Source organism: Vulpes vulpes, chromosome 2 (assembly GCF_048418805.1).
Source record: "Vulpes vulpes isolate BD-2025 chromosome 2, VulVul3, whole genome shotgun sequence".
NCBI lineage: Eukaryota > Metazoa > Chordata > Mammalia > Carnivora > Canidae > Vulpes > Vulpes vulpes.
Genome location: NC_132781.1, coordinates 13,906,031 through 13,931,921, shown reverse-complemented (window position 1 = coordinate 13,931,921; position 25,891 = coordinate 13,906,031). Strand labels below are relative to the sequence as shown.

The 25,891-nt window shown below is 37.2% G+C and overlaps 1 protein-coding gene across 31 annotated transcripts in view; it reads right to left on the bottom strand.

Moving 5' to 3' along the window:
• The window catches only part of BPTF (bromodomain PHD finger transcription factor), a 157,389-nt gene that overhangs the window by 83,497 nt on the left and 48,001 nt on the right, over positions 1-25,891 (bottom strand). For 29 of the 31 annotated variants that reach the window (XM_072746802.1, XM_025999603.2, XM_025999600.2 and 26 more), the window contains exons 3-5: positions 17,713-17,936; positions 13,306-13,512; positions 12,574-12,762 (exon numbers count right to left, since the gene is read on the bottom strand). In XM_072746802.1, coding sequence (XP_072602903.1) covers positions 12,574-12,762; positions 13,306-13,512; positions 17,713-17,936 — 620 coding nt within the window. The remainder of the gene's footprint in view (positions 1-12,573; positions 12,763-13,305; positions 13,513-17,712; positions 17,937-25,891) is intronic. The other 2 variants (XM_025999605.2, XM_025999607.2) reach the window with 1 other exon arrangement.

Here is a 25,891-nt window from a genome sequence, read left to right as displayed (position 1 = left end):
CTTCAACAAGTCATCAGAGTACAGAGGAAAAAAGTCAGGGAAAAGACTACTCTAGACCAACAGACTCAAGAGACATAAAATCAAATTTCACATCATATGGGAATCTTATTTGGAGTTAATACAAATACAACACAATGTAAAAAAAGAAAAATTTAAGTGAGGAAATTCAAACTGCCTGAACAGTAGATGATATTAAGGAACTGACATCAATTTTATTAAAATGACAACTGCACTGTCATTATGTAAGAAAATGTTCATATTTCTTAGATGTGAGTAGGACTGATATAACATGATGTCTGGGATATACTGTAAAATAATGTGGTAGGAAACAACCCAAAATCATATTAGCAAGAAAGGGGATAAAAACAACAATTGGGTTGTTGCACCAAAGCTTATTACACCGAAGAATATTACAATGCAATTAATATGAAAGAATTCCAGCAATACATAACATTATATTAATAATGTAATATAAAGTGAAAAAACCAAATTCCATAAACACAATATACTTAATAATATATATTTAACCTAACACATTTACAATAAAGTTTAAAACAACTAAAAAAGAAATATATAGTTTTTAGCCAATCATGTGTGTCAACTCCATGAAGCACGAGCATGTGAGTTAAATCACTTTGACCTCCGGTATCAACAATCTTGATTCTACTGTGTATCCCTTATAAAACAAAAGAAGATGTTAGTGAACCACAGGAGTCAGAGTGACAACTACTTCAGGTAGGGGACAGGGAAGCAAAGGATCAGACTGGGGAGTTGATTATAGATGTAGGTTAGTTTCAAAGCAGGACTTAGCTTTTTGTTTGGGGTGACAGGCCTAGGTGTTTATTTTCATTATTAAGTAACTTAAAACCCGAATGAGGGCAGCCCAGAGTGTGATCCTGGAGACCGGGGATCAAGTCCCACATCAGGCTCCCTGCATGGAGCCTGCTTCTCCCTCTGTCTGTGTCTCTGCCTGTGTCTCTGCGCCTCTCTCTCTCTCTCTCTCTCTCATGAATAAATAAAATCTTAAAAAAAAAAAAAACCTGGATGAATAAATTAAGGGGGACTATCCAATGACCAGTGATGAATATAGTCAACTAAGGATGGTGATTTATCTAACAATGTACATCTAGGGTCAAAGATTAAAACATTTTTTGAGCAAAGAAAGAAAAAGAAAGAAAGAAAGAAAGAAAGAAAGAAAGAAAGAAAGAAAGAAGAAAAGAAAAGAAAAGAAAAGAAAAGAAAAGAAAAGAAAAAGAAAAAAGTAACCAGTTAAAAAAAATCATAGGTGAAGCAAGTATGACAAAATCTTGTAATTTTTTTATATAAGTGATAGATATATAGCAATGTGGGTATGGTCATAATATTATTCTCTTAATTTTTATGTATGTTTCAAAATGTTTTTTTTTTTTAAAGGTTTCTTTTCTTTTCTTTCTTTTTTTTTTTTTTTTAATTTATTATAGTCACAGAGAGAGAGAGAGGCAGAGACACAGGCAGAGGGAGAAGCAGGCTCTATGCACCGGGAGCCTGACGTGGGATTCGATCCCGGGTCTCCAGGATCGCGCCCTGGGCCAAAGGCAGGCGCCAAACCGCTGCACCACCCAGGGATCCCTCAAAATGTTTATAGTAAAATTTATATGAAGGATTTCAAAATGCCAAATTTAACATCTGCTAGCTACAAGCCAGTATACAATCAACTAACTCAGAAAAATTTGGAACAAGAGAAGTCTCTCAAAATAATACCAAATTCTTCACTAACCATTCTTTTCACAGCTGTAAGATCTAGATTTGTAAAGTGTAGTAGTCCTAATTTATAATGGCCTAAATATCGTCTTCTCAAATAATGAAGCAATATATAAATATATTCCCTCCTTTATGAGCTCAGAGTGCATTTTCTCATAGAATAAAAAAAAGTGATTAATCTAGCTCAGCCCACAAAAACATTTTTACACATAATATACTCCAAGTATGGTTTTAACCAAGAAAATAATTCGGGGGGCAGAGGGGGTCTCCTGTGTCTGCCTTTGGCTCTGGTCATGATCCCAGGATCCTAGGACAGAAGTCAGGTTTCCTGCTCAGCAGGCAGGTTTCCTGCTCAACAGGAAAGGAAAGGGAGTCTGCTTCTATCACTTGCCCTCTCCCTCTCCCTCTGCCCCTCCCCACTGCTCATTCTCTCTCGCTAATCAATAAATAAAATCTTAAGAAAAAAAGAAAAAATAATCTGGGATAAGAACTTAAGAGATAAAAAAAAAGAACTTAAGAGATTGACTATACACATCTTAAAATACTTTAGAGAAGTTTTTTTCTGCTATTAGGGATATAATGGTACTTCACACAAGAATAGGCAATCAATCCCTTACCAGGTATTCTCATATAAAAAAGCCAATAACCCACTGAAAGCAAACTTAGCTCAGATTCCATCCATTTAAACTTTCAAGGTGATAAGCTTAGGACCATCACAAACTCATAAAATATAGCTTTTTTGTTTGTCCAAAGTTAATCTGTCTTAAGTAAAAAAGTGTTTTTCCTCCATTTCATTTCAATTTAGAATGCTGATTTGGGTTGTTTTTTGTTTTTTTGTTTTTTTTTTTAAAGTAGGTTCAACGCCCAGCATAGAGCCCAACGCAGAGCTCGAAATCATGACCCTAAGACCAAGACCTGAGCGGAGATCCAGAGTTCAATGTTTAATTGCCTGAGCCACTCAGTGCTCCAGTTTTTTTGTTTTTAATAATTGTTCTAGGGGTGCCTGGCTAGCTCAGTCAGAAGAGCATCTGACTCTTGATCTTGGGGTTGTGGGTTTGAGCCCCACATTGGGTGTAAAGATTACTATAAGAAATAAACAAGAGGGGATCCCTGGGTGGCGCAGCGGTTTGGCGCCTGCCTTTGGCCCAGGGCGCGATCCTGGAGACCCGGGATCGAATCCCACATCGGGCTCCCGGTGCATGGAGCCTGCTTCTCCCTCTGCCTGTGTCTCTGCCTCTCTCTCTCTCTCTCTCTCTCTGTGACTATCATACATAAATAAAAAAAAAAAATTAAAAAAAAAAAGAAATAAACAAGCAAAGAAACTTTTTTTTTTTAATTTTTATTTATTTATTTATTTATGATAGTCATCACAGAGAGAGAGAGAGAGAGAGAGAGAGACGCAGAGACACAGGCAGAGGGAGGAGCAGGCTCCATGCTGGAAGCCTGATGTAGGACTCGGATCTGGGGACTCCAGGATCACGCCCTGGGCCAAAGGGAGGCGCCAAACCGCTGCGCCACCCAGGGATCCCTCTTGGACGTTTCTTTTCTTTTTTAAAATTTTCTTTTTAAATTTATTTATGATAGTCATACAGAGAGAGAGAGAGAGAGAGAGAGAGATCTCTCTGCCCGTGTCTCTGCCTCTCTGTGTGTGTCTCGAATGAATGAATGAATAAGTAACTGTTCTAGAACTCTTCACTTCTTTATTTCATTTGGCTATAGATTAAGGAAATCTGAAGCATCTGCTTTAAAACACCAAGGGGGCACCTGGGTGGCTTAGTGGTTCAGTGTCTGCTTTTGGCTCAGGTCTTGATCTCAGGGTCCTGAGATTGAGTCTCACATCAGGCTCCCCTCAGGGAGTCTGCTTCTCCCTCTACCCATGTCTCTGCCTCTCATATGAATAAATAAAATCTTAAAAAACAAAAAACAAAACACCACCAAGAAGGTATCACCTATCAACATGTACATTTTATTGCTCAAAGTCCAAATGTTCTAGCCCTAAGGCAAATATTATAAGTTTTGGTATTTACAATACTATTTTTCATTAGACACAAAAAACACTGTAAACGAGTAAAAATAGGATAGGTTTTATAGTCATCTCTCAAACCAAAATTACATACAGATCTTGATCTTCAATTGCTTTTTGTTTCAAGATATTATTTATTTATTTGACATAGAGAGAGAGAGAGTGCACAAGCAGGGGGAGAAACAGGCTCCCTGCTGATAAGGGAGCCAGATTTGGGGCTCAATCCCAGGATCCTGAGATCAGGATGTGAGCTGAAGGCATGACACTTAACTGACTGGGCCACCCAGGCACCACACTGGATTTTCCTTATAAATTCAAAACTAAAGTGCCTATCTTTTAAGATGTCATTATCCCAAAAAGTTTAGAAATAGGTTAAATCAATATGTTCTTTTAGTTCAACTTTATAGCTGTTAAGAGGTTTCAGTATGTCCATGGAAACATTTTCAAAGCAATTATAGTTATAGAAATAAAGCCAGTTCATGACAGACACAGAGAGAGAAAGAGAGAGAGAGGCAGAGACATAGGCAGAGTGAGAAACAGGCTACATTCAGGGAGCCCAACATGGGACTGAATCCCGGGTCTCCAGGAAAAAAAAAAAAGAAAGAAAGACAAGACAAGACAAGACAAGACAAGACAAGACAAGACAAGAAAGAAAAAAAAGAAAAAAAAAAGAAAAGAAAGAAAAGAAAAGAAAAGAAAGAGAAGACAAGACAAGAAAGAAAAAAAAGAAAAAAAAGAAAAGAAAGAAAAGAAAAGAAAAGAAAAGAAAAGAAAAGAAAAGAAAAGAAAAGAAAAAAGAAAAGAAAGCCAGTTTTATCTATTACTGATTCCAAGCATTAAATCTGCAGGCATTAACTTAAAACAATGCTGTCTGCATTATGTTGGAATACAAATTCTCAATAATGGGTTTGACTTTAAGATGCTAGAAAGTCATGTATCCTTCTCTCCACTTCTAAATTTACAACTCTACATTCTGGTACAAAAAGTTTCTAATCTAAAATCCAGAACAAAAGTGTAATTCTGAAATTGAGAGACTTTTGTTAACTACAAAGAAGTCATACTAAACAGCACACTTGCCACATGTTTTTGGAAACATAACCATTTCTATGAACCAAAGTGAAATGTCTGGAACACATATGATATGCAAGAAAAAAATCTAAGGAATAGGTATATTAAATGATTTATTTTTTTTAAATGATGGCTACTATCCTTGCCTAAAATATGGGCCAACTTTTCAGCTTAATCTTCAATATTTGCCACTCGGAATCTTTCTGATTACTGATCATATCCAACATGAAATCATGAAATCTGCCCATTTTTCTCATGTTCTCACTCCCATAGATTTTTAGAACATAAGGTTGTAATTTTTCTTTTGCATATCATTTATTATATTACATAAAAATGACGGTGTTCTCTGACAAGACTTTATGTCAAGATATAGCTTGAAATAATATACATTTATTACTTCTTTTCTTTTGAAGATTGTTTTAATTTTTTTTAAGATTTTATTATTTATTCATGAGAGACGCAGAGGGAGAAGCAGAGGGAGCAGCAGGCTCCATGCAGTGAGCCCGTCACGGGACTCGATCCTGGGTCTCCAGGTCTCCAGGATCATGCCCTGGGTCCAAGGCAGGCGCTAAACCGTTGAGCCACCTAGGCTGTCCTAATTTTTTTTTTTTAAGATTTATTTATTCATGAGAGACACACACAGAGAGAGTGAGAGAGGCAGAGACACAGGCAGAGGGAGAAGCAGGTTCCATGCAGAGAGCCCAACGTGGGACGTGATCCCAGGTCTCCAGGATTCACACCCTGGGCCAAAGGCATGCACTAAACCACTGAGCCACCCAGAGATCACAATTGTTTTCATTTTTAAATAATCTCTACACCCAACACAGGGCTTGAACTCACAATCCCAAGATCAAGAGTTACACTCTCCACTGACTGAGCCAGCCAGGTGCCCCAATACACATTTACCTCTAAAGAAATCTGAAAGTAAATTTATTTCTTTTTTCTTAAGATTTTATTTATCTGAGAGAGCACATGGGTGAGGGGAGGTGCAGATGGAGAAGGAGAAGCAGATTCCCCGCTGAGCAGGGAGCCCAATGTCAGGCTTCAATCCAGGACCCCAGGATCACAAACTGAGTTGAAGGCAGACGCTCAACTAAATGAGCCACCATGGTGCCCTGAAAGTAGATGTATTTCTAAAAATATTCTGGATGAAGAAATTCTAAATTCCTAGATTATTATAAAAAAAATACAACCTTCCTATTCTAGAAGAGATACACAAAACAAACAGTAATCAAAAGCAAGCTATTGTGGCTTACAAATGTTATTAAAAATAAAGAACATCTTAATGGGGTGATGAGGTGGCTAAGTGAGTTGAGCATCCAACTCTTGATTTCGGCTCAGTTCATGATCTCAGGGTTGTGAGACTGAGCCCTGCATCAGGCTCCACTCTTAGCAAGGAATATGCTCCCTCTGACCCTCCTCCCACTTACGTGCATGTTCTCATTTATTAAATGAGCCTTTTTTTTTTTTAAGATTTTATTTATTTATTCATAGAGACAGAGAGAGAGAGAGGCAGAGACACAGGCAGAGGGAGAAGCAGGCATCATACAGAGAGCCTGACATGGGACTTGATCCAGGGTCTCCAGGATCACGCCCTGGGCTGCAGGCGGCACTAAACCACTGCGCCACGGGGGCTGCCCTATTAAATGAGACTTAAAAAAAAAATTAAAAGGATATTTTACAATGATAAAGTTAATTCAATAAGAAATATAAAGATTATGTCCACCTAATTACACAGTCTCCAACTATTTAATGCAAAAAATTAAAAAAAAGAGAGAGAGAGAGAGAGAGAAAGGCAACTCCACAGTAAATAGTTTTTTTGTTTGTTTGTTTGTTTGTTTGTTTGTTTTCACAGTAAATAGTTAAAAATAATTTTAAAGGGCAGCCTGGGTGGCTCAGTGGTTTAGCGCCGCCTTCCGCCCAGGGTGTGATCCTGGGGAACCGGGACTGAGTCCCACATCGGGGTCCCTGTGTGGAACCTGCTTCTCCCCCTCTGCCTGTGTCTCTGTGCCTCTCTCTGTGTGTCTCTCATGAATAAATAAATAAAATCTTAATAATAATAATAATAATAATTTTAAAATAGCTACAGAGAAGAAGAAAAAAAAAAAACATAGCAAGGATACAGATTTGAAAGCTTTAAAATTGGGCAGCCCGGGCGGCTCAGCGGTTTAGCGCCGCCTTCAGCCCAGGGCCTGATCCTGGAGATCAGGGATCGAGTCCCACATCGGGCTCCCTGCATGGAGCCTGCTTCTCCCTCTGCCTGTGTCTGTGCTTCTCTCTCTGTCTCTCTCATAAATAAATAAATTAAAAAAAATTTTTTTTAAAAAGAAAGCTTTAAAATTAATTGTCCAATATTGCACCAAACAACTAAAAATACATATATTCTTCAAGTGTACATAAGACATTTATCAATATTAACCATACACTGAACCATAAAACTTCAACAATTACTCTGATCAGAGTGGGTTAAGCTAAAAGTCAATAACAAAAAAGATAAATAGAATGGGTTAAAAAGAAAACTACATCATAATGAAAATCAGAAGATATTTTAAACTGAATGACAAAGACAATATATAATAGTTTGTAGGATGCAGCTATAGCAGTACATAAAGGGAAAATTATATCCTTGACAGCAGAATAGAAAAAAATAACTAAAAACTAAAAATCATCATAGCACCCATCTTAAGGAGTCAGGGGAGAAATAATATTTTCATCTAAATGTAGAAGAATAGTTAGTGTCAACTAGGATGCTCTTTTGAGGAGATCTATTTTTTTTTTTAATGCAACCAATGACAATGATAAAAATGAAAAATTTTTAAACCAGGTGAAAAAAGCTGAGTGATGAATATATTTATACCATAGATTGTGGTAACAGTTTCATGAGTGCATATTTATCTCCAAACTTATCTGGTGGCATACATTTAATATGTACATCCTCTTATGTGTTAATTAAACTTCATTAAAGTTTTTAAAAAAAAAACAGGAACAGGAAAAAAAATCCACAAAGATGCAAAGAAAAGAAGCAAAAAGAAAGCCATGAACATAAACTAGAAGAAAAATACAATAAAAAAGGAACAACGAAGCAAAAAGTTATTTTTTTAAAAAGATAAAACTTGTTAACAGCTTTGTAAGAAGATGAAGAGAGAACAGATAACCAATTTCTGAATTTAAAAAGAAAACGTCACTACAGATCCTGCAGATACCAAAAGATATGATGCCATTACACCAATAAAATTTAAGTGAAATAGGTAATTAGAAAAATGCAACTTACTAAACCTGACATAAGAAAACAGAAAATATGAATAGCCCACTATCCATCAAAGAAATGCACCTGATCTTAGCCAAAAGGCCAAGAAGGGGTCCATCTATCAAAGAAATGAAATCTAAAATTAATCTTTCCCACAATGAAAATTCCAAGACCAAGTGACTTTGGGAAGGGTGGGGAGGCCTTTATATAAGGAATAAATAACACACAGAATAAATAACTCACAGAAACTTCTGCAGAAAACAGGAAAAGTGGGAACTCGCCCCAACTTGTTTTATGAGGCTCGCATAATCTAAACACCAAAGCCTGACATGGACATTATTAGAAAAAGAAAATTACAAGCCAATCTCACGCATTAATCCAAACTCCTAAACAAAACATTAATAAACTGGATGCAATAGTATATAAGAATGAAAATAGGGCAGCCCAGGTGGCTCAGCAGTTTAGCGCCACCTTCAGCCCAGGGTGTGATCCCGGAGACCCAGGACCGAGTCCCACATCGGGCTCCTTGCATGGAGCCTGCTTCTCCCTCTGCCTGTGTCTCTGCCTCTCTCTCTCTCTCTCTCTCTCTCTCTCTGAATGAATGAATGAATGAATAAATAAATAAATATTTAAAAATAATAATAACAAACAAAAAAGATACCACATAAGAGAACACAAAGGAACTGACAGGTAGTTTACCAAAAAAAGGTAACTAAGTTTCCTATATATACATATATTTAACAAATATATGCACAGACACACATACACACGAAAAAGTGCTTAGCATCCTTAGTAACCATGGAACTACAAGTTCAAACCACAATAAGATATCCCTACAATGCTATCAGAATGGCTAAAAGAAAAAGAAAAAACTGAATGACAATGATACCAAGTGTTATATTAGCAAGAATGTAGAGGAGCTAGAACTCTTACAGACTACTGATGAAATATAAACTTGTACAACCATTCTAGAAAACTACACATATCTGTTAAAGATGGTCATACACAAACTGAATGACCCAGGAAGTCCACAACTAGATTTATATCCCTAGAAATGTACCTACAGGAGCATAAAAAAAAAAACATGTAAAAGAACATTCATAGTAGCATCATTCGCAATAGTACCAAACTGGAAACCATTCAAATGCCAATCAACATAGAAAATGACTAATTAATAATTAATCTATTATATACATACATAATCAAATATCATACTGCAATAAAACAAAATGCATTACCATCACAAGCAACATTTGGATGGCTCTCATATATTGCTCAGGTAAGAAAAATTGGACATCAAAAAGCACATACTGTATGGTACTATTTATTATCTTTTTTTTTATTATCTTTTTTAAAGGCAATCCTAATTGATGGTTATAGAAGTCAAGATAGTAAATGCCTTTTGTTGGGGTAGGAGCAGTGGTGGCTAAGAGGGGGCATGATGTGGTTATACAGGTGTGCTCTACCAAGCTTTTACTTAATAACTATGACTTTACCTTATGTTATACTTTAATGAAAAAGTTTACTAAAAAACATCTGTTCATACCAAAGGCTTCCCAATCTGTCTTCTACTGATAAGCTTGAGTCATTAAATTAGGTGTCTAAATATATTCTGAAGGTTTAGAAAAGAAAACCAGTGAGTAGCCTTCTATCACAGTTAATTGTTTTTCATCTACCTAGAATAATACCCCTTCTCCAGTTCCTCTAACACCATATCTCATCTAGTGACCACAGAATGACAAGAGTGGGAACAGACAATGGTTCAGGGATACCACAAAGTACCCAGCACACTGCCAGGCACCATTTTAAATACTCAATAAATATTTGTTGAATAAATGAATGCAGAGAAAAAGAGACAGAAATAGAAGGAAGCAGAGACATATTACAGTCTTCTCTGAGGGTCAGGGCTCTACTGTTAGGCCTGGCTACCGCCCACTGGAAAATAAAGTCCTCAAGGACCTTGATTTTGTCTATTTTGGTCACTGATATATTCCCACTAGTGTTCTAAGTTTTACAATGAGGGATCTATATCAAGTGTACCAAACTCCTCTTTAAAAACTGGTATGGTATGTTTAATATATGTCTTTAAAAATGCTATTCGTATTGTTTTGGAAACAAGTATGAGACTATCAGGTTTCTAGGTTTGATTTCATTTTGTAGTCAACAAGAGAATTATGATTTATTAAATGGTCAGGTTCTGCGTTTATAGCATCTTCAGCTATTTGGCATTCTGATCCTGCTAATGAACCCCATCCACTCTGATACAGCTACTAATGATTACTATTTCCTCCCATTCTAGCTTTCTTAACACTTCTTGTTCAGGTTCTCATCTAAATCAATTTTTCGTGACCTACACAACCAGTTGAAAAAAAAATTTTAAAAACCACCAGTTGAATACAAAGCTTAAATACAAAAGATCTCACTTTCAAGTATTATGTTAATTACTATTGAATCAGTAAATGTATAATACAACTCACCTACTTTATTATTTTTTATTTGCTAGACTTTCTCTCACTCTTTCAAAGACCGGACTGAATACAGCAAGAACAATAATATCCAACATTTACTAAGGAGTCAACATGTCAGGTCCACCCTAAGTCTTTTATACATATTATTTCATCTGGGATCCTTTAAAAGTGTATGTCAGATACAAAGGTAAGAGTTTCTCCCTTAAACTATTCTAATAACAAAAGAACAAACATCTCAGAGACATTAATAAACCGGTAATAAATAACCTAAAAAGTAAATGTCTGCTAAAATCTGTGCATAGTTGTTATTCTACTGTGTTTGGTTTAAAAAACAAACAACCAACCACTATATAAACCCACTAGTAAGACTGAGGTTTACATTAAACATCAATCAATCTAAAAGCACAAAAACCTTTTTAAGAAGTACGTACTAAGGATGTAATCATAACTCCAATAAAAATGGAATTTTGTTCACCTTTTTTTGGGGTCTAGTACTCTACTTTCAAATTCTGGCTCATGAAGATGTTAAAATCATAATAATGCAATATTTTAATTGGACAGGACCCAGAGATCTAACCATAGAATTATACTGAATTATAGATCTCTGAATCTCTAGTCTACTCAATAAAGGACTCTTACTGAAATTATCTCTGATAGGTCAGATAGATATCAACATTACTACTTTTAAGGAAGTTGTTAATATTCACTCATAATACTCTATACTATGATTTCTACTTATTTGACATAATATCCTACATTTCAAAGAGAAGTCAAGTCCCCTGGCCAACCTCTCAGAGGACCATTAGATTATTTCCAACCTAGCTTCCTCTTGATACCAAGTCTATTCTTTTCTAGGATCAAAAACTTATCTTTATTTATTTCACCAGATAACACTGTTTCCAGACTTTTCTTCATCTTAATAGCCAATTTCTCATAAGTACAATATATGGTGAACTTATTGTGATTTTTTTGGACCCTATACATACATCTCTGCATGTAACCTAATGTCATACTGGTGTTTTCAGCAATAGTGCACTGTTTATAAGCACTCAGTTGAAAGTAGTCACACGAGAACTGTTGGTCATCAAAATCCTTCAAGTTATAAAACAGGAAGATTAAATATGATTTAAACCTAATGGCAGAAGCAGATCTAGAATCAAGTGTTCCAACTACTAATTAATGCTGTCTTCTTCCCAACATCTTAGAATCAAATCCCCAGTATACAACGTAACAATGACAGTACCACAAGTTGGAAAATATGTGATATTCTTATAATATAGAGAAAAAAACTGTTAAAAATTTCCATCAAAGTATTGGCTACAATTCTTGATTTGTGGTGGGATTACCAGTGTTTACTTTGTTTTGCTCATCTAAATTTCTAGTTTGCTTTTTTTAATAAACATAGCTCCAATAAAAAAAAAATTCTTTTTCATTTAAAAGAGAAAAAGCAAAAGGCATGATATTTTTTGTGTGTGATATAACTTACCTCAAGTATAATTTTAATTTTAAAAAACTTAAAATATGAATTATTGTTTAACTTACATTTTTATGTCAAAATGTATCTTGCAAGAAAAGTTTTGTAACAATGGTTTTGTATCATAACATTATGGTTTGAAATGTTTAAAAAAACTACACGAGCACATGCAAACATAAATTAATTTGTTAGTACATACAGAATTGGAATGGTCAAATCATTCAACACTGAGCTATTAGTATGTAAGTACTTAAAACCAAAACATTTGCCACTATGATCTGATGATAAACTATACAAATAAGTCTATTAGTCAACACCAGCTAAATGAACTTTAAAAAGCATGAAGAGATTATGATGAGTTTCAAGCACTAACTGCAAGAACATGTGTCAAACTTCAAATGTTAGGTGACAATTTAGCAATCAGGGATGGCACTTATGTAAGCAAGCAGCATGAATGAACACATACTTTAAATTTTCAGGTGACATTCAGCTTTTACTACAAAAGGGAAGGACTCCCCCCATTACAGAGGCATTGATACACTGCCCTCTGTACCTGGCACATCCTGGGGGAGCTCAGATGCCACCTTCTTCTCTGCCATGTTGCTGCTATCGTGGGTTTCTGAGAGACACCCCACGGGACTCCTCCCTTCAGAGGGACTAGTTTCTTCTGAAGAAGCATTTGTTGTGTTGTCGCCAAGATTTGCTGACACAGAGTTACCTTTATCCCCAACTTCTGTTGGCTCTACAGTAAAATGCACAACAAAACTTTAAAGATATCCTTTTAAATTGCTTTAGGACAAATGGCCATATTCAATCAACTACTAAAAAAATGATCACCAAGAAAACCTGCTTTTATTTGATGGCCATTTTGAAGCAATTAGAACCTGGGATATTTTTGCAGTAAGTAATCCAAAGAGTATTTAAGAATATTTAAAATATTAAGAATGGTTAAGTAATTAATATAAAAATGAACATATCACATACAAAAGTGTATATTCTGGTATAAAAATAGTGATATTTCATCAGCAAATCTCATAGGGAATTGGCACCTTATTAGGAAGTATAAATAGAGATATGGGTATATTATAGCAAATCCAGCAATACATAAAAATCATTACAATGATTATATACATTACAAGGGGAAAAGATACCCCGGTTTCTTTAGAAATATAAAATTAAATAGATATTAGTAATAAAGAGATTCATTTTCATTTTGAAAGTAAAACTGAAGTTCTCATAAATAACACTAATTAAATATTACTTTCTAGCCAAGTAATTTTTTTACCCTCAGATTTTCCTTGCTCAGGATCATCATCTGGTGTTTTGTCGTCACTGTCTTTTTCAAGGGACTGGTCTTCAAACTCCTCTCTGCTTTTCTCAACATCTTTGGAGTTATTATTCTCCGTCTCATTCTTGTCCTTTTCTATTTCTTCTGGGCTTTTAACAATATCAAGGTCTCCTTTTTTGGCTCTTATGGATTCCAAAATTTCTTCTATAATAAAAACAAAAAATTTTGTTTCCATATGTACCCAAAATATAAGTACTACAAACCCACTTAAGAGTTTCAATACAAGTTATTAAATATGTTAAAACATTAGAACTATGAAATAAGGATTAAGATTACCAATACAATGTTAATGCTTACAGAACTCAACCAATTTGTTTATCTTCACTTCTAGAAGATACATGGTAATTATGACTACTTTCTTTCTTAAAAAAAAAAAGAAAATTAAAAAAATAAAGAAAAAAGAATATTAGTCTAACTTTTGAAATTGATATTTGATAGAGATTACTGTCATCTCTTCTATCATACAAGGAAAACTATAAGCTGCATAGACCCACAGTCTAGGCAGTTTGGTAAAATGGTCAAAACCGAGGTATCCATGACCCAATGCACATATGACTTGAATTAGCTGTTTATTAGGCTTACCAGAGGCAAGCTATTACCACACAATTCCACTGTAAAATGAGAAAACAAAGTCCCATTTAGAAAAAACATTTCTCTCTGAAGTCCCATACCTATTTTGACAGTCAATAAATCCCTAAGGGCTCTAATCCTCTTTCAATTTGGGTAGAGTGATAGTATATAGCATGATGTAGAACACAAGGTATATCAATACAGACTCTTAGATATTAATGGCATTCTTTGGGTTTTGATCCAATACTATCATTTTTTATTTTGTTGCTCCAATTTGTGCCAGCTTTGGCCACTAGGGGGTTTTTCAAATGAAGCCTGTATTCTTTGAACACACTTCGGTCATTCATTTGTTCATTCCTTCATTCATTTAGCATTTCCTTACTTTCTAGCACTACGAGATGCCCCAGGCTCACCTCATATTTTCCCTGACCCAATCCTAGAATCTACCATCTCTGTAAGGAGTCTTCATTCTTTTTTCTTTTTTATTGGAGAATGATACTTAGAAGACATGATTTGGACTCTAGGTATACTTGTCACTATTAGGGTTTCATTATTCTATACCCTCTCAGCCAACAGCTAGAAAACGTTATGTATATGTATACTAACATCTGTGTATATATACACCAATATTATTTCTCTATCTATGTATGTGTGGTGGTTGGTGTAGTTCATTCAAGCATTGCCCCTTTGCTTCTTTATAACTTCTAACAAGAGAAATCTGGTTCTCATTATCTATATCTATTTATTTGGTCAACCTTAGTATATATAGTAATTTCAGAACTGCTAAACTGCACCCCATGAGAAATAAATTTACCAACTAGAGTATAATGTTTGTAAACAAGAAGAAACAATTTTTAATGCCACGTATCATGGTATTTTTTTATTTTTGAATTTCCTTATTTACATTTCTTTTGTTTAAATTTTCTATACCTGCATTTCTTAAATTGTAGATCTCTAGAATGTTTCCTAGGATTATAAAAACCTTGTGAAGTCATCATTGGAAAACACTGATCTTTCTGTTAAAATAATTACCTTTGAGCTGGCTGGAGTTAATTCCTTACACACTCTCACCTTCTCTACTCCTTTTTTCTTTTTTCTTTTTTTTTTAATTTTATTTATTTATGACAGAGAGAAAGAGAGAGAGAGAGAGAGAGACAGAGAGAGAGAAAGAAAAAGAAGCAGGCTCCGTGCCGGGAACCCAATGTGGGACTCGATCCCGGGTCTCCAGGATCATGCTCTGGGCTGAAGGCGGCACTAAACCACTGGGCCACCGGGGCTGCCCAGCTTCTCTATTCCTAATTGCTAGAAGAATTCAGAGCCAATGATTATATGAACTTCTAAGATAGCAACAAGACAATCTCATATTGAAGAAATTCCAGGGCAGCCCCAGTGGCCTAGCAGTTTAGCGCCGCCTTCAGCCTCAGGTGTGATCCTGGAGACCCAGGATCAAGTCCCATGTCAGGCTCCCTGAATAGAGCCTGCTTCCCCCTCTGCCTGTGTCTCTGCCTCTCTCTCTCGTGTGTGTGTCTGTCATGAATAAATAAATAAAATCTTAAAAAAAAAAAAAGGAAGAAATTCCAAATAGCTTGCTTTTTTTTTTCTTAAGATTTTATTTATCCATGAGAGTCAGAGAGAGAGGCAGAAGACACAGGCAGAGGGAGAAGGAGGGTCCTCGCAGGGAGTCCCACGCAGGACTCGACTCGATCCTCAGACCCGGGATCACACCCTGAGCCAAAGGCAGACACTCAACCACTGAGCCACCCAGGCGTGCCAGCTTTCTGTCCTCCTTATCATCCAACTCATCCCAGGATTCTTTTGTACATATTTCCTCATATCTTTGTACCTATGGCTTTTATTTCAATTACCTTAGCTATGGTTACCCTTGCTAAGTACACTACACTTATCAATGGAAGTATCTCACTTTTTTTTCTTAAGAACTTTTTATTTAGAAAATCTAGTTTCCAATCACTTACTGATTGGAGCCATATTATTTCTTATAGCCATATTATTTCTCACTTTCATAGCTCCACTATGTTTGATTTTCAACTGCCAACACTTCTTTTAGCTTTCTTTTTTTTCCCCAAGTAGTCTTTATGCCCAATGTGGGGCTTGAACGCACAACCCCCAAGGATCAAGAGTTATCTGCTCTAATGACTGAACCAGCTAGGCACCCCAAGTGCTAGCATTCCTTAACCTCACTAGTGCATGTTCCTCCCAATTTTCCTAGTGCCATTCAATGAAAATAAAAATTAAAAACAAAACAAAACAAAAACTACTACTACCAGGCACTTGGTGACTCAGTTGGTTGAGTATCCAACTCCTGATTTTGGCTCAGGTCATGATTTCAGGGTGGTTAGACTGAGCCTCATGTTGGGCTCTGTTCTGGGCATGGAACCTGCATAAAATTCTCCCTCCCTCTGCATTCTCTTTCTCTCTTTCTAAAATAAAATAAAGTAAAATAAAATAAAATCCATCTGTAAGGGCACTAGGGTGGCTCAGTCGGTTAAGGTCTGCCTTCAAGCCCCACATTGGGCTCCCTGCTCAGCGGGGAGTCTGCCTCGCTCTCTCTCCTTCTGCCCTCCCCCCACCCCGACTCATGTTCCCTCTCTCTAATAAATAAATAAAATCTAAAAAAAAAAAAAAAAAAAACCCAGAGGAATAAATTTGCAAGGATTATGCTATTTTTAAGGTTAGGTATATCAAGTCATTAGAACGGGATGCAACGCTGAAATCCCTGCCACAACAATGCAAAATACTCCTGGCTATTTCAGAACCCAGTGGTAGTTTCTGCTGTTTTCATCTCATAAAATCCCAAGTTAAAGGACACAATTAGATATCATTCTAGGGATTCACCTGGGCTGGATGCTCCTAAACTATCACAGCTCAGATTCTGGTTCCCAGAGAGGACAAATACACTGTCAAAGTCATCAAAAATATGAAAAGTCAGGTGGGGGGGCGGGGAATGAAAAGTCTGAGAAATTGTGACAGTCAGAAATTGTGACAGAGGAACCTAAAGAGACACAACAAATATAATGTGGTATCCTCGATGGAATCATGAGACAGAAAAAGGTTATCAGTAAAAATAAGGAAATCTGAATAAAGTATACACTTAAGGTATCATAATATATCAATACTGGCTCACTACTTAGGACAAATGTACCACACTAATGCAAGATACTAGGAAACCTGGTGCAGGGTATATATGGAACCCTCCGTACTATCTTAGCAACTTCTAAATACAAAACTATTCTAAAATTAAAGGTTTCATTTAAAAAAAAGAGGGGGATCCCTGGGTGGCGCAGCGGTTTGGCGCCTGCCTTTGGCCCAGGGCGCGATCCTGGAGACCCGGGATCGAATCCCACATCGGGCTCCCGGTGCATGGAGCCTGCTTCTCCCTCTGCCTGTGTCTCTGCCTCTCTCTCTCTGTGACTATCATAAAAAAAAAAAAAAAAAAAAAAAAAAAAAAATTAAAAAAAAGAGGATCTTTTAAAAGAATACTGTTTCTCATAATTAAAAGTAGGACTACCAATAATAAGATACTGGAATTAAAGAAAAAAACTGGAATATTAGTAATGCCCTAGACAATAGATAAAATGCTAAAATGCATAGAATCCCCTAATTTAGGCTGGGATGAACAAGATTCCTTGGGAAAACAAAAATACAGAGAATTAAAATATATATAAATTGAAATTTTAATATTTTCTTTTAGTGGTTTCATACCAGGAGTTTGTCTCAAATTTAATAACAAGTAAATTGACAAAATTTCCCTCTCACCATTAGCTGCCGCCAGAAAGGATTTGTTACTGCCCCGAGCCTTATTGGTCAAGTCTTCAGTTATGTCCATGTGCCGGTGGATTTCTTCACGCATTTCTTCCAGGATTTTGCAGAGTTCTGCTTCCCAGTAATCTTTATCTAGACAGTCAATTAATTCTGCAAGTTGGACCTTTGTGCTGTAGTACCAAATTTTCTTCTCATTTTCATTTTCTGTATCTTCTTCTCTGTTTAAAAGAAGTACAAAAACACTTTCTATGTTAGACATAACAGCACTAATATGATGATTTCCATCTATCCAGTGAGAGTTAAAATATGTTAAAAAAAAAAAAAGCCTACCCATTAAAGCTCAGTATATTTGCTCACAAGAAATCCCCTCATGTCTCACTCAAACTTAAGTTACTTACATTTTAGTTAAGCAATCTCTAATTATTTTGGCTTCCTAGCCCACAGCAGCTTATGATAAAATAATGTGTGAGTTAATAGTGGGAACAGAGGAGGGTGGCACCTGGGCAGCTCAATCAGTTGAGTATCTAATTCTTAATTTCAGCTCAGGTCATGATCTCAGGGTTGTGAGATCCAACCCCGTGTCTGGCTCTGTGCTCAGGAGGGAGTCTCTCCATCTCCCCTGCCTCTCCCCCAACTAGCACACACAGACACTCTCTCTCAAATAAATTAGTCTTAAAAAAAAAAAAAAAAAGATATCTAAAAATATGACACACAGAAACAGAGGACCTCAAAATTCAGAGGCTGTTAGTACTTGGTGGAGGACAGTCTTGGTTATACTTTAGTCAACTTTGAGATCATCGCTATAACCATATGAACGGAATTTTAACCAGAAATATTAAACTATGTTCAGTATATGGCAGGTACAGAGCAGGTTAACACTACAATTCAGGGGATCCCTGGGTGGCGCAGCGGTTTGGCGCCTGCCTTTGGCCCAGGGCGCGATCCTGGAGACCCGGGATCGCGTCCCACATCGGGCTCCCGGTGCATGGCGCCTGCTTCTCCCTCTGCCTATGTCTGCCTCTCTCTCTCTCTCTCTCTCTCTCTCTCTGTGTGTGTGTGTGTGTGTGACTATCATAAATAAATAAATAAATAAATAAATATTATAAAAAAAAAAAAACACTACAATTCAGTTTAGAACATCTCCATCAACATGATATAAATGCTCTGCTAAATTCTGGTCCTTGAACAAGCCATCTCAATGAGTGACAATGTCTCCTCTCTCTCCCTCTCTTATGGACAACATTCACATTGGAGAGAAGAGTCCCACGTTGGGCTCCCTGCATGGAGCCTGTTTCTCCCTCTGCCCATGTCTCTGCCTCTGTCTGTCTCTCATGAATAAATAAATAAAATCTTAAAAAAAAAAAAAAGAAATATGTATGACAATATTTCTTCTCTCGTTCAAAACTAATTCAACTAATTCAGGAACATGTGTGAGGTACCTGATGAGAGTCTAACTTTGCTGTCTACTCAAAAGCAAACTCATAGAGTTGAAAGAATTGGACTTTAAGAAAGATCTGGCTTTAAAATGGGCTCTAGTATTTATGAGATATACAAACGTGGACAAGACACAACCCCTCTGAGTCTCTGAGCTATTTTATTAATCTTGCTGATAAAGTGGGGATAATGGTACCTCTTTCAGGGTGACTGTAACAATTAAAGGCAATAAGGCACAGATTGTAAAAAAATAAATAAATAATGATAAAAAAAATAAAGCATAGGGGCGTCTGGGTGGCTCAGTCAATTAAGCATCTGCTTTTGGCTCAGGTCATGATCTTGGAGTCCCGGGATGGAGCCCCACTTAGGTTCCCTGCTCAGTGGGGAGTCTGCTTCTCCCTCTACCCTCACCCGACTCGTGCTCACTCTCTGATAAATAAAATCTTTAAAATAAACAAAGCATAGATTATAGCACCTAGACACATTGTTAGTAATGAATAAATATAAAATAGGGATCCCTGGGTGGCGCAGCGGTTTGGCGCCTGCCTTTGGCCCAGGGCGCGATCCTGGAGACCCGGGATCGAGTCCCACGTCGGGCTCCCGGTGCATGGAGCCTGCTTCTCCCTCTGCCTGTGTCTCTGCCTCTTTCTCTATCTCTCTGTGACTATCATAAATAAATAAAAATTAAAAAAAAAATTAAAAAAAAAATAAAATATTATTGTTACTAAATATGGTAGTAAATAAAAACTGAGCAGAAATCCAGGAATGAGTCTTTCAGTAATTCTGAAGAAAGGAGGGACATGTTAAATCATGGTTAAGCTTATCAAAATTATCAAAAAGGAAAAAAATAATAACAAATGTTGGAGCACCTGGGTGGCTCAGTTGGTTAAACATCTGCCTTTGGCTCAGGTCATGATCCCAGAGTCCTGGAGCCCCATATAAGACTCCCTGCCCTGCAGGGGAGCCTACTTCTCCCTCTCCCTCTGCTCCTGCTCATGTGTTCTCTCTCACTCACTCTCTCAAATAAATAAAGACTTAAAAAAAAAAAGGATGAACTAATGTTATCTCACTTTGCTCTTTTTTTCAAAGTTTTATTTATTTAAGTAATCTCTATCTCCAATGTGGGGCTCAAACTCACAACCCTGAGATCAAGAGTTGCATGTACTTCCCACTGAGCCAGCCAGACACTCCTCATTTTCCCCACTTTCAAATCAGCATCTGGTGATATATGAAATTATTATATTGCTGTGTTAAAAGCTTTTTACAAAAATTACTGAAAATCTTTTTTAATCTGCTTTCTGTTTCACTCTGTAATGGTTATTTCTACTGACTTATGACTGAGTGATGACAGTAGTCTTATTCCAATTTACACCATTAAAGATGTCAGAGTCCTCTAATCAAAAAGACTAATAAAATGCTTTTAAAAGGCAATGCTATATCAAAAATCTAATTAAGTGACAATATCAAATCAGAAAGTACTTAGTGAGCTTTGACTGAATGAGCTAAGAGTTACAGAACAGCCTGGTTCTTTTTTTTTTTTTGAATTTTGAATTTTCTTTTTAAGATTTTTTATTTATTTATTCATGAGAGACACAGAGAGAGCAGCAGAGACATAGCCAGAGGGAAAAGCAGGCTCCTGCGGGACTCAATCCCATCCTGAGCCACAACTCAGCCACTCATAACCTGAGCCAAAGGCAAACCACTCAACCACTAAGCCACCCAGGTGCCCCAGTCTGGTTCTCTACTTTCTAAAAAATCTATCTTAAGGATTCACTTGTTAAAAGATGCTGAATTCTTTAACTATTTGCTCTTTCTTATTTACTCAGAATTATCTACAAATTTCAACGAAACAAGAAAAATATTCTACATAAAAACACTTTTAGGGTAGAAAACATAATTTACAAGCATATGATTTCAACATGAAAATGAGATGGTATGGGAACAAAATTAAACAGTCTTGCCACTTTTTTCAAGTAACTCACATACTATTGAAAGGGTTCCTAACAGCTGACTTAATCTATACTGTCACTTACATAATTTCTATCTAAACAGAAAATACTTAATTTCAATTTTAATCTTAAAAAAAAAAGTCATGACTTCACATATTAGATTGGAATTGCTCTTTTAGAAAGTTCTTCCTTTAAAAAAAAAAAAAAAGTTCTTGTGAGGTTTGAACTCACGACCCTGAGACCAAGATATAAGGTGAGATCAAAAGTCAGATCCTTAAGCAACTGAGCTATCCCGTTGCCCAGAAAGTTCTTCCTTTTAATGAGACGATACAAACCTAGCGTTTCCACCAATTAGTCCTGGTTCTGCCTCCTGGAGTTATGTGAAATAAACCTAATACCTCCTCCACACATAGTCCTTCAAATCTTTTACATCTACAATCCTATTCAGTTTTTTCTTTTCAGGCCAGCATGATCAATACTTTAATAATTTCTTATAGCACATTTTCCAGTTGTAACAACCCTAATATTCTTCCCCTCAACGTCCCTCTACAAATGTGGCACCTGAAAACTATTTTTTATTCTGTTCATCAATGGTAATACACAACACTGACAATTTCCTCCTTCTTCAAGCTGTAGAAGAATAAATTCATTAAAAGCATAAGTAACAAAACAGAGTGAACAACTGCTAATGTTTTCAAAGAAGAGCTGTTTTATTATTGTTTTTTCAGTAATATGTATGCCCGACTTAAGAGCTCAAATGCATGACCCTGAGATCAAGAGTCACATGCTCTACTGACTGAGCCAGCCAGGTACCCCCATGAAAAACTGTCCTAATACTTGTGGACTTAGGTACATTTTACATAGTTTATAATAATAAAAATTATTTACTTTAATCATAAAAGCGATCAGAGCTTTCCTATATAAATAAACATTGATTTGTGTGTGTGTGTATATATATATTTATATATTTATATATATATTTGGTTTGGAGTTAGAATGGGGTTTCTAGGCACGCCTGGGTGGGTCAGTGGTTGAGTACCTGCCTTGGACTCAGGTCATGATCCCCAGGTCCTGGGATCAAATCCTGAATCGGGCTCCCCATGGGGAGCCTGCTTCTCCCTCTGCCTATGTCTCTGCCACTCTCTGTATGTCTCTCATGAATAAATAAAATCTTTATTTTTTTTAAGATTTTATTTATTTATTCATGAAAGACACAGAGAGAGAGGCAGAGACATAGGCAGAGAGAGAAGCAGACTCCATGCAGGGAGCCCTATGTGAGACTCGATCCAGGGACTCCAGGATCACGCCCGGGGCCAAAGGCAGATGCTCAACCTCTGAGCCACCCAGGCATCACTAAATAAAATCTTAAAAAAAAAAAAAAAAAAAAGAATAGGGTTTCAATAGAAGCTCTGTCCCTACGGTGCCTACAATATTCCTTCTGTACACTCAAACTGGCTTGGCTTTCCTAAAGACACTAATCAGCTCAAAGGAGCTCACAGGGTGACAGAGGAAGATAGGGTGGAATGAAAACATTTACCAAAAATATAATTAAGAACAAACATAAATATTATAGGTCTCCATTTTAAAGTTTGTTTGGCTTTTACTCAGGCAAGATAAGTAGGAGGTTAATGACGAACAAGAAGTTTCAAATTTCATTTTTAAAAAAACCCACAGAAACTTAACAGTAAAGAATACTATTAGTGGGCTGAATATAGTATCCCTCCAAAATTTACGTCCACCTGAAATCTTAGAATGTGACCTTATTTGGAAATAGGGTCTCTGCAGGCGTAATTAAGATCTTAAGATGATATCTGTTATCCTTGAGGTGCCTAGGAAGCTCAGTTGGTTAAGCATTCGACTCTTGGTTTTAGCTCATTTGAGGCCATTATCTCAGCATCATGAGATCGAGTCCAGCACCTCCGGCTCCATGCTCAGTAGGGAGGGAGTCTGCTTGAAATTCTCTCTCCTTCCACCCCACCCCCATTCACACACTCTCTCTCTCTCTTTTTTTTTTTAAGATTTTATTTATTCATTCATGAGAGAGAGAGAGCCAGAGACACAGGCAGAGGGAGAAGCAGGCTCCATGCCGGAAGCCCGATGTGGGACTCGATCCCGGGTCTCCGGGATCATACCCAAGGCTGAAGGCAGCGCTAAACCGCTGAGCCACCCAGGCTGCCCCACACACTCTCTAAAATCAATAAACAAATCTTTTTAAAAAGAAAATTAGGGGCAGCCCGGGTGGCTCAGCGGTTTAGCACTGCCTTCAGCCCTGGGTATGATCCCGGAAACCCAGGATCGAGTCCCACATCGGGCTTCCTGCATGGAGCCTTCTTCTCCCTCTGCCTGTGTCTCTCTCTGTGTTTCTCTCACGAATAAATAAATAAAATCTTTATAAAAAAAAAAAAAAAAAGAAAGAAAATTAAAAAAAGAAATCAGGTATCCTTGTAAGTGGAAGAGAGGACACACAGACACATAGGGAAGGTGATGTGAAGGTGCAGGCAGAGATTCATGTGATCCATCTCTCTATAAGCCAAGTAACGTCAATGATAGCCAGCAACCACAAGAGCTTTGGAACAGTCTCCCTGAGAGTCTCCAGAAAGAATCAATCCTGCTGACACTGAGGTTTCAGACTTGTGGCCTTCAAAACTGTGAGAGAACAAATTCCTGTTGTTTTAAGTGATTCTGTTTATGATAGTTTGTTACAGCAGCCCTAGGAAACTCAGATTTGGGTGCTGGGGAAATGGAGTGCTACTCTAACAAATACCTAAGAATGTGAATGTGGCTTTGGAACTGAGTGATGGGAAAAGGCTGGAAGAATTTGGAGGTACTGGATTAAAAAGGCTTAAATTGCCTTCAAGAGATGGGCAGAGATTGGAATTATCCTGCTAACAAGCCAAGGGACACTAGGGCCACTAGAAGCTGGAAAAGGCAAGAACCGATTCTTTCTTAGAGCCTCCAAAAGGAGAGTGGCCCCTCTGATGCCCTGAATTCAGACTTCTGACCTCCACAACTATGAGAGAATAAATACCACCTAGTTCGTGATACTCTGTTACTGCAGCCCCAAGAAGCTAATACAGCCATGGATTTAGCAATTAAAGCAACAGAGAGGTCAGGCAGTCCAAGTGGGTTACTATTACACATTCTAGAGGCAGAATACCTGAGACTGAATCCTGATTCTGCTACTTACTACTAATTGTGTGATACTGAATAAATTATTGTCTCTATGCTTCAACTTCTCCATCTGAAAAATGGGGTTGATACAATACTTGTATCAAAATGCTGTTGTGAGGATTAAGGTAAATTCAAATAGGTAAAGCACTTAAAAGACTGCCAGCACCTACTGGGTGCAATATGAAGAGTTGCTATTATTTTCCTCATCTGATGAAGTATGTGATATCTACCTTAAAACAAACACAGGGGCACCTAGGTGGCTGTCAGTTAAACGTCTGCCTTTGGCTCAGGTCATGATCCCAGGATCCTGGGATTAAGCCCCACATCAGGCTCCCTGCTCAGTGGGGAGTCTGCTTCTCCCTCTCCCTTGAGCTTGTACTCTTCTCTCTCACTCGCTCTCTCTCTCAAACAAATAAAGAAAACCTTTAAAAATAAATAAATAAATACAAGTGCAACAGATGCATTAAAAAGAAAATTCTTTCAAGGGTGCAAGAGGGAGAGTGGTTTAGGGAAAGAAAGCCCTAGGAAAGGGCATACGTAGGCCAAGACTTGAAGGCTAAATTAGCCAAAAAAGGTTTTGGATGTTTGCATTTGGTTTTTACTTTATTTTTGGTGGTGGGAAGCAAGAGAATTAAATGTACAAAATTAGGAACTGTGAACTTTCTGTTAAGAGCATATGGAAGTGGGGCATCTGGGTGGCTCGGTGTTTGAGCATCTGTCTTTGGCTCAGGTCATGATCCTGGGATCCTGGGATTGAATCCCGTATCAGGCTCCCTGCAGGGAGCCTGCTTGCTTCTCCTTCTGCCTATGTCTCTGCCTCTCCCTCTGTGTCTTTCATGAATAAATAAAATATTTTTAAATAAAATCTTAAAAAAAAAACATATGGAAGTAATTCGAAGGTTTTGCTACTTGAGGGAAAAAGAGACCTAATCAAAACTGCTGTTTTAAAAAGCATCCAGCTATGGAACAGAGACTAGAACTGGGGAATGGGGAATTACATACAAATCAGTTTGGAGGCTACTGAAGTAGTCTCATCAAGATGATGTTGGCTTGTATTATCGTAAAGATAGTGACAATGGAAAAAATCAGATTCAATATTTAAGAGATAATGAAAAGGTACAACAAACAACACAGGACAAAAGCCTATTCCCGAGTTTTTTCTTGAGCTGCTTTTACTATGATGGGATCAATGGATGAAAGGCAGGTAAGGGGGGAGAGGGTGAGGAGTTCAGTTTTAGACAAGCTGTGTTTGAGGTGCCTGTTATGTGAATATGTCCAGGAGACTATGGGATATACAGAATTTATTTAAGTAATCTCTACCCCCAAGGTGAGGCTCAAACTCATGACCCTGAGATCAACAAGAGTCTGACTGTGCCAGGTGCCCTGAAAAAAAAAAAGGTTTTAAATGCTGTGTTCAAGGTAATTTTATTCAGGATGAAGAGTGACAAGAAAAAGTACTAATCTAATTTGGCAGTTCCTCTTTTACTAAGTCCCAATTTTAGAGCAAAGAACTGATAGGATGAATGCAAAATTAAGAAAGATTGGCTTTCTCATATATTGGATTAGAACTGATCACTAGGGGATCCCTGGGTGGCTCAGCGGTTTAGCGCCTGCCTTTG